At 38.9% G+C, this 10,000-nt stretch overlaps 1 protein-coding gene across 7 annotated transcripts in view; it reads right to left on the bottom strand.

The window, feature by feature from the left end:
* Positions 1-10,000, bottom strand: part of LOC138025250 (transient receptor potential cation channel subfamily M member 7-like) — a 99,589-nt gene that overhangs the window by 2,581 nt on the left and 87,008 nt on the right. For all 7 annotated transcript variants that reach the window (XM_068872477.1, XM_068872478.1, XM_068872480.1 and 4 more), the window contains 5 exons: positions 7,074-7,152; positions 5,800-5,912; positions 4,223-4,369; positions 3,495-3,663; positions 1,930-2,144 (listed from right to left, as the gene is read on the bottom strand). In XM_068872477.1, coding sequence (XP_068728578.1) covers positions 1,930-2,144; positions 3,495-3,663; positions 4,223-4,369; positions 5,800-5,912; positions 7,074-7,152 — 723 coding nt within the window. The remainder of the gene's footprint in view (positions 1-1,929; positions 2,145-3,494; positions 3,664-4,222; positions 4,370-5,799; positions 5,913-7,073; positions 7,153-10,000) is intronic.

Raw genomic sequence — 10,000 nt, 5'->3', positions numbered from 1 at the left:
AAATAACTGTTCAAAACTATAGAAGAACTCTAGCAAAATACAGGGAAGCCAAGAAGGGACATGGATGGACAAAACTGGAGAGGATTGAAGTGGATTGAATTTGGGTAAATTTGAAAAACGTCGGCCCACCTTTTTTCAAATTTATATCAATCTATATCAAAATGTCATTTACAAAGCTGGAAAATCATTCTCAGTTGTTATGTGGCCGTGATTTTGCAAATGAAAGACTCTTGCTCTGCCAATTTGACGTTTAGAGCTCATAATTAAAGGGGCTAGGTCACGCTATTTTAGGCATTTTCAGCACTGATCGAATGGTCATAGAATTAACTAAAATATCAAAATAACTGTCCAAAACTGTAGAAGAACTCTAACAAAACACAGGGAAGCCAAAAAGGGACATGGATGGACAAAACTGGAGAGGATTGAAATGGATTGAGTTTGGGTAAATTTGAAAAACGTCGGCCCACCTTTTTTCAAATTTATATCAGTCTATATCAAAATGTCATTTACAAAGCTGGAAAATCATTCTCAGTTGTTATGTGGCCGTGATTTTGCAAACGAAAGACTCTTGCTCTGCCAATATGACGTTTAGAGCTCATAATCAACAAAATGAAACAAAATTACCTAAAATAGCGTGACGTAGCCCCTTTAACAAAATGAAACAAAATTACCTAAAATAGCGTGACCTAGCCCCTTTAACAAAAATACGGAAAATACGCTCACTAGAGATTTCTGGTGGACTGATAAGTCGAATATTATTCCCTCTCAATCGCCATGTTTTAAGTGTGGACACCTTTATCAACCGACAGATGAAGAAATGAATTTTCGCAGACACTCGGAAAAAATTCGAGTGCTTTCGAAAGGGCGAACTTGCGTCTTTCGATATTAAGAATGGATGCTCTACCAGTTTTGTTCCGGGTACATTAGTATACATTTTCCATTCCGAACAACTTGGAATAATGGACTAGTACTGAATTAGAGCAACGCCAAGTTACATTTTCAAATGACGTTCAGGGTTCGTACTACTGTTGGAATTCCTGGAAAATTCCAGGATTTTTGAAAGGTTACTCCAGGGCCCAGGAAAACTCCTTGAAAATTCAATTTTTGGCATTAACTCGTGGAAAACTCCTAGAACTTATGTAAATCGTTTTTTTTCCCCAAAGAGACACAGTTTGTAAATAAAGAGGCCGATGATGAATTAGAAATTAAGAAAAAGCGAATGAGAAAGCTGTGAAAAGTTTCTCTAAATAACTCACAGACTTAGTAACTTGCTCTAAAGGAAATTGATCTGATATTTCCAAGTTTGGGGTCTTGGATTTCTTTTGTTTATAGCCTGGAAAAGTCCTCGAAAACTCCTGGAATTTTTTAATCTCCTGGTAGAGCGAACCCTGGACGTTTTTGTACCTGTCATCTTCGTCTAGTTGGAGACCTTTGGATCCGACAACGACTACGACTACGAAATTAAGACGTGGGAGTCTGGCATTAAATAACAGCATGATGAATTTTTAGATTGTCAATTTGCAACAATAGGCAACGAAACAGGTTTTCAAGGCAAAATGTTAAGCAAAAAGTGGTAAATTATTCTTAGCTATAGGGCTTTTCATTTTGGCAACTAAATTGGGATGAAATTGAACGTGCCTTCGTTTTATTTTACTTTTTTGCGAATTCGTAATCATCTCTCAGATGAAGTTTTTTTTCGAAAACTCGGAGTAAACAAGACGATGGCTACAAACGTTTTCCCGCCACATTTTATGGCCTGTCACACTATGGGAATGAGCACGAAGATAGATTTCGTAATCGTAGTCGGATCTAAAGCTCTCTATTACTGAGATGTCGGGGACATCACTTTTTGTCAGCTCAGGAAATAAATATGTATACAATAAGCTAAGTTCACTGCTAAACGTCGATAGAATTATGTTTTTTTTTTACCCTGGCCAAGGCACTATTTTGTCGATCAAAACCAATGTAGGGATACCAAGGCTTGTCTTGGTTGTGTGCTATCAATGTTTGGCCTCCCTCGGGAAGTAGTCGAGTTCCATTCACAGAGAACACAACCGGAATGTGAGCAAGTCCGTCTATGTCCTTCTCTTGGTCAAACATGACCGAGCATCGAATGATATCACCTCGGCGGATTCTTGCAATACCTGAAAGAGAGAAATCGCTATTAATATTACATCCAATGTACTACAGTAATAGTTATAATAAATTAATATAGGCGCGCCAAAAAAGAAAAACTACCCAGCCTACCTCTTTCTGTTTATAAGAATCCTTTTCACAAGAAGGTTCATGCTGAGTTTAACCAAAATTCAAGAACATACTAATAACATACCCAGGCTAAGATTCAGTTAAGAGCGTCTTTATTTTGCTTCTTTTGTGTTTCGTTGTTTTTGTTGTTTTGAGTAGTGTAAGTAAAGGTATAAGAAATGTAAAACTGTGGTCTAACAATTAGCTCAAATACTGAGGGACGTCTTTTTCTTATGGCACCATACACTGAAGAACAACTCAGTTTGTAGTCCAACTTGGCATGCCATGCAACTTCAAGAACAAGTTAAAAACATTTTAATGCTCAAATCACAAAAAATATAATTACGTTCAGCTTCAGCCCCAAAATGAGACGTTCTTATAAAAAAAAAAAGAGTGTACTCTTCTTCGAAACTCTAACACGTTAAACGCTAAATCACTCTGATAAAGTTCGTTCCATTCCTGGAAGTGACTTTCAGTTTTTATCATTCTCAACATAGCAGCGGAATTTCATCAGAAATTACTTCACTATCTTGATACAAAGGATGAACGAAATTACGCTTATGGAAGGAAGAAAGTAGTCAAAAGAATTCATCGGAAATTTGGGCTGACAAGCACACACAGTCACTCTACAAGGGCATCCCAATGAGGAGTTCGCCTTTTTATTTCCCCTCTAAACCCCTACCCCCGCCCCCCACACCCCCCACCGTTCGGTCCACCATTATTGAAAAATAGAAAGCGCCATTGATTTTTTCAAACTAATTGGCTCCCTAGCAGTTTCCCACTTGACCAAGCCGGGAAAGACACCTGCGTGTTCAATCTAAGCAGTTTGGATAGTATGGACTTGTGCCTTCAGGTAATTCGAATTCGAATGCCAATCCAATTTCCTTTTACATGGTCGTCAATCACATTTGCCACAACCACAGTTACCTGTCCGCTAAAGGAGAAACCGACAAATTGCATTGAAACAAGCCAATAACAACGCTGATTGTGAGCCGTGAACCCGTTCCGCTTCGGTGATTGACGGGAGCCAAAAATAAAAGCATTGACTGGAATTTGATTTTCCATTCCATGAAAGGCACAGTAAGCGTTTGTAGCCTCCCTCGCAGCCGTTTTTTGGGATGTCACGGAATGCTCCGTTGTGGAAGCGTTGCGTGACATCCCAAAAGACGGCTGCAAAGGAGAATATATGTAAGTAAGCCTTAAATGGGGATAACTTGCAGTGCTGTAATAAACGAAAGAACTCCTCTTACCGGTAACTTGTTTTCCACCTGATGGTGTCTGTCTTTCAGTATCAAACATTTTCAAATCAGTATTAAAACCAACAGATCCATAAAGTCCAGGCGCAAGTCCATGATTGTAAGAGCTGTCAACGATACCAATGGACACTCGGCCTTTGTCTGCACCTTCGAGAAGCATCACCTGAGAAGACGAGATGTTTACTGTCTTTAGAGATACTTAAGAGAGGTATGAAATAAAACGTAACCGAAATTTGTGAATTTTACGAAAGTAAGTTTTTTGAGAAACGCAAGTCAGTTTCCTCTATCATCCGTTATCATATGAATGCCTTCATGTAAAGAACATTTTGTGTTGAGGCGCGTCTTCTGGTTTTCTTTCGAGCGCACCTACGTCCTATGAGGGATGATCTCCTTAAACATCCTTCTATTTGCCTTTCTCTATCAAAGAAACTGAAACCCATCTTTATTAATACTGGAATTCCTCCTACGCTTGTCACGCATAGGTGCATAGGAGGCTACTTCATCTTTTAGTTGTCTTATTCAGCTATCACAGAGTTAATTGGAGGAAGGACGATAAGGTCAAGTTAACTTTGCTTTAGAACAACCTTGGTCCCAAGCATAAATGGAGTGTTTGAAAAGTGCACCCCCTTTGCTTATTCTAGAAATAAATAAAATTACCGGTAAAAGAGTTTACTTATTCCATAGAGTTGCAGAGTGGCAAAGACGACAATTGCATAACTTGCCTCAAAATGTGGGAATCTGTGGGAATACCTCTCGTTGTATCTAGCGCCATAGCACGAGAAGTATCCTTGGTCAGCATGAAGAGGATTATATGACTTACAGGTAATCAGAGAGCCATCTATACAAATTGATTGATGGGCGTCCCAAGCCTAAAAAAAAAAAAACACATTTATATTCAATGAATTTAACAAATCTTTTTATGATATTATTTATGGTTGCCTCGTTTTCAAATCAAGTCTTGATGCAAAAAGTTTGCAAAATAATTTCATTTCATTCAAGGGGACATCCATTCCCACTAAAGAAAAGTTTTTCACCAGTAGAGAAAACGCAACTCGTTACAATTATTTAAGATTGCAGCGCGCCGTGGTAAGCTTGAGAACACAAGTAAGCGATATTGAAATCCATTTATTTCCGATACAGACGCTTTCGAAATGCAATTTGGTCGTAACATTACTGTTTTTTTGGTTGGATTTGAGGTTCCCTTTAACGGATAAATTATAAAAAAAAAGACTGAAGAGCCTTGCCACGATTGTAAATAAGAATTTATTGTCCCATGAAATTACCATACCATCAATATAAATCCCAGCGGTTTCGTTTTTGGTGAAAAAAAAAGGCAACGGATCTCACGTGGGGCCGATTTGTTTGGTATTCAACAGGGGGAATCTTTGTTTACATTTCTCGCCTCATTAACACAAGGCTATCGCTTTCTAACCAGTCCGCAAAGAATAAAGTATTGAATATTGAAGTGAACAGCATTGTATAATAAGCTATCTATAAAAATATGAACCCGATATAACAGATAATCTCGGAGAAATGATCCTTTGAATATTCGAAATTGTAAAGAGGAAGAGAATGATCATTACGGCTTTTCCCACCCATAAATTTATCAGGTTTTGATGGTCAATAACTGTTGCGTAATCAAAGCTAAAAGGATTAATAAAATTAACTTCATCATGTTCCTTTACTTTCTAAAGTAAGTTTGGAAATATAGTATGATGCCTTCTGTGAGCAAACTCGTATGATAAACAAAAAATGTAAGCAATGACGTCAACAAAGATTCCCTTATTGAGCAAAGACATCGACAGCTACAACTGGAAGTTTTCATTGCATGAAATGTAACCACTTTAATTTGCCATACATTGTGTGATGGCTGTACTCTAGCAATAAAGCTGGAAAAACGGCGTTGAACATAAAAGAGGAAATTGAGAATATCACTTCAGCGTGGTTTCGTTTTTCGCAAAGCTGTCAGTAAGAAAATGCGCAAGGCGTGCGCAGTAACCGCTATTATTCTTGTTAGTCTTTTTCCGTTGCTGGTTCTCGTTCACTCACTTACTGATTATAAAGTGAGCACCTTGTGTCCATCGTTATAATGAGCATCGCCGAACTTCTTAACTTCATCATCAGCATTATCGTTGACAGCAACACGCCGAATTTGACAAGTAACCGAAGCGCTCTGGCTCCACTTCTTAGACGGAACGTAAATCAGACTCTCTCCTGACGCACTTTGTGTATGAATTGCATTGAACTTTAAGAAGGCGTGTATTTGATACACCATGGCATTGACTACTTTAATTTGTACCTTAGGGCCAGTGGGCAGAAAAGCTGAATGTTGACCCGTAAAGGTTTTGTGGAGGATTTGATTGACCATACTTTCGGTGTCGTTCACCTCTTCTACCATCTGGTCCAACGGTTCTGTTTGACACAATTTGAAAGAATAAGTTAATACTCTTGAGCGTGGAGCATGACAGATCTAGACAAACTTTGTTATCTTGAGTCGCAAATGCTTGTTGCAAGGTGAGCTTAAATTCGTGTAAAGATGCACAGAGTTTGTTTACATTGCTCACGACACTCTAAGAGTAGTAGCGAAAATATTTAAAGCACGAAGCACTGAAAATAACAAATGGCTTAACAGAAATGGATAATCGCCACGTTGGAACTGGAGGTTAAAAGTGGCTTCACATAATTGGTACGTAATCATCATCACCATCATCACCATCACCATCATCATTATTATTATTATCATTATTATTATTATCATATTATTATTATTATTATCATATTATTATTATTATTATTATTATTATTATTAGATACTTTTTAATATTTCTTGTAAAATTTTAGAAATGAAACTGTTATTATTAGTAATTAATAAGACAGCTTTTTTTTAATTGTACATAATTCAATTTTCAAGAACTTCCTTTTATTTTTTTTGATGTAATCTATTTTTAGTTTTACTTGGCAAATAAAGATTATTTATTATTATAAAAAATATATATTATTATTATTATTATTACTATTATTAGTCATATATCACGCTCAGATGGTACAAGGGGTATTCTGGCTTCCTCGAGCATCAGGCTATATCCCTTAGCCTTAGTTTCTGGGGTCCTTCGCAGAATCTTTACCATGCCCAACAAGCTTTCTTTTTGGAGTGAATCAGTTATTTCAGGTAATCTAGGCCGTCGAAAGCTTGCTCACTGTCCCAAGTGCTCCAGTGAAGACCGCGATAACGGATACAGTGGCAGTAACACAAGCAGAAGTAGCGGTAGCAGTAGCAGTCGCAGTTGCAGTAGCGTTAATAGTAGTAGAGTAGTAGTAATAGTAGTAGTAGTAGTAGTAGTAGTAGTAGTAGTAGTAGTAGTAGTAGTAGTAGTAGTAGTAGTAGTAGTAGTAGTAGTAGTAGTAGTAGTAGTAGTAGTAGTAGTAGTAGTAGTAGTAGTAGCAGTAGCAGTAGCAGTAGCAGCAGCAGCAGCAGTAGCAGTAGCAGTAGCAGTAGCAGTAGCAGTAGCAGTAGCAGTAGCAGTAACAGTAGTAGCAGTAGCAGCAGTAGTATTGTTGTTGGCAACTACTAACCTGTGGGAGGAAAAGAATCGCCATATGTGAGCCTGTACTTGGCTTGAAGGCCGTTTACTGTATCATCCAGTCGCTTTTTCTGGAAAGAAAAGAGAGTAACTTTTATTTCTTCACAATTGTTCTTGTTTTCAAGAATATATCTCATTGAAATGGTTTTACCACGTTACCGGGATATCAAAATAAATTTATCTGAACTAATGGCTTATTTTCTGAATTCAATGTATGGAAGTTCATATCATTATTTGAAGTTTCAAAATTCGTTTAGGAGAAACTTGGTAAGTCAGACGGGAATTAATGCAATGACAGAGAAGGTAAGAGTGGAGTGATCTTCGCACTTTTCTGGATATTGACGCAATAGACCCGTATCACTCAATGTGCAAACAAAAGATTTTGCACGTCTAACCTGGCTGGACGTGCAAAGACAATGCAAAGACAAAGCCTCACGGACTCCAAAATGGCAGCCGAGTGATAAAGGTGAATATCCTCTCTTATAGACAACTAACAAATCCAGGTGGCTAACACAAGATTTGAACCCATGACCCGTGTGATGCCGGTCGATGCTCCACCAAATGAGGCATGAAGCCATGGAGTTGAGAGAACATGCACCGTAGGGTTCTTATAGCCAAAGATTGACTATTTGAACCTTAGGGCGCCTGCTCACCACTCGCGCTAACCAATGCAATTAGAGACGCTCTTGGTTGTTCTTCACGAAAACCAATGAGAAGAACTCTGGGGAACCCTGAAACTAAATGTCTACCCATTGGTTTTCGTGAAGTACAACCAAAAGCGTCTCTAATTGCATTGGTTAGCACGAGTGGTGAGCAGGCGCCCTAAGGTTCAAATAGCCAATTTTTGGCTATGAGAACCCTACGGTGCATGTTCTCTTACAGAGAGTTTCCCAGAGCCTTGGGTCGATCTGAGGCTCTGGTAAAGTGCATGGGCTCATTTGTTTCCTTGAAAGGACTCGATGAACGAAAAAAAAAAAATGTGTGTATTTGAAGTGCTGGTTATAGCTGAAAGAGTGAAGTGAACCTCGTACTTATCTGGAAAATTTAAGCTATTGTCTCTAAGAGAAAAGCTCTGGGGTCGACATTAGAGACCTTAAGATACACGCATACCGGTATGCGGGTACGGGTAGTGTACCCGTACACGTAAAATGTTCATGAACGTAGCCAATTTTGATTAAGATACCCGTAGAGTTAACCCGTGGGAATTGGTAACGATTGTTCTACAAAGATGGCGACCGCGGCGGCAAGGTTTGCACTTTTTCCTCAGAAAGAAGTTTACTGAATCGTTTTAAAAGTCTATCAAATATATCCAAAATTCGTCCTTACAAATGTTCTCTGTTTAGAACGTACGCCGATGATAAGAACTTGCTCGTTTCTCCATCACATCTTCTCTGTAGCTATTCGTAATTCTTCTACGGGTAAATTTGTGTCTACCCTCGGAAAACCGGCTGGGTGTACCGGATAAGATCGATGATATTATCGCAAAATGAAAAAAAAAAAATAAATAAACATGGCACTACCCTTCACTCGTACACCAATTTCGGGGTATCTTAAGGTCTCTATTAACTCAAGATTGAGCACCGCGTTAACGGGCATGCGCAGATCAAGCAACGTCTCAAAGGGGTGCGCGTTCACGTCCCCAGAACCTTCCACTTCTTTTGGTCAGGTGGTCGGCGAAACGAAAGTCTCTGGTCGCAGACAATAACGGATGTCTATAAATCTCCGACATCCGGCAGGTGGTGTATGATTCCTTAGAGGATCATCTCGAAGAAGCTTTTAACAGGCTTTGATTGCGCTTGTCGCTTACCAAACAGCAAAACAGGATGGTTACAATCGAGAATGATCTCAATGCAGGCAATGCAATATTGAACTTAAGCAACGACAACGGCGACGGCAACGAGAGCGTCAAAAAATTGCATACTTTAGTGGACAAAAACAAAATCTTTGCACGCCCCGCACTTGCGTGTTCAATTTTTGTCCATTTCTTTGCCGTCGCCTGCAAAACAACGTGAAATGGCCAAATTTGAGGCTTTTTCAAGGACGTCAGCACTTGAGGATAAATTTTCATTTTCTCCTCTAAATTAAGTGCCGTTCCTACAAATGTCATTTTTGAGGAACTACCACACTCTTGTCAGGTTCAAATAATCACGAAGTGCTTACAGCAACGCGAATTTCACAGGTTTTAATTTTGCATCAGACAACAATCTTTCATTGTAATTTCAAATCTTACATATTTTCAGGTGACGTTCTCGTTGGCGTCACTGTCGTCATTGCTTAAGTTCTCTATAGATTTCGCGGAAACTTGTACGCCTACGTCGGCGTAGTCACCATGTTTCAGAAGTTTTTATTTAATCTTTTAAAAAGTGCACCAACAAGGGCTTGCCGCGTCCCATTTGCTCCGCCATATGGGCCGGTAGTAAAATGTAATGCGTAGTACGTGTAATTTTAATTTATTCTGCGCATACAAATCAGCCAATGAAAAAAAATTGAATTTTTTTAGGTGCGCCGAGAGCCTTTTGTTTCGCCGACCACGTGAACAAAAGAAGCGGAGGGCTCTTGGGAAGAGAATTAGGGGTGCGAAACAAGTTAGACGAAAATAATTTTGATGCTCTCTAAGACAAGCAGCAGCCGTCCGTATTTCCGTTTGCCGCTTCGTCGTAAACGCGATTCTAAATCTCTCTAATAACGCAAGTCAATGATGAAGAACATTGCTTAATGTACTAAAATGTGCTTTTACAACAACGAGCTGGAAAAGAAGGATTACAATTCTTAAAAAAAATCAAATTGGTAGGAGAAAACCTGTTGGCTGATTACTTATTGGATTGGACTTCGGGATCAAAGAAGACTGGATCTAGCCAGATTTGTATTCAGAGCTTACCTATGAAAGACCAACGGCCTTACTAGATAAAATTATTAGCA

This window comes from Montipora capricornis, chromosome 12 (genome assembly GCF_036669925.1).
Source record: "Montipora capricornis isolate CH-2021 chromosome 12, ASM3666992v2, whole genome shotgun sequence".
Taxonomy (NCBI): Eukaryota; Metazoa; Cnidaria; class Anthozoa; order Scleractinia; family Acroporidae; genus Montipora; species Montipora capricornis.
The sequence above is the reverse complement of the archived record's forward strand: the minus strand, read 5'-3'. Positions and strand labels throughout refer to the sequence as shown.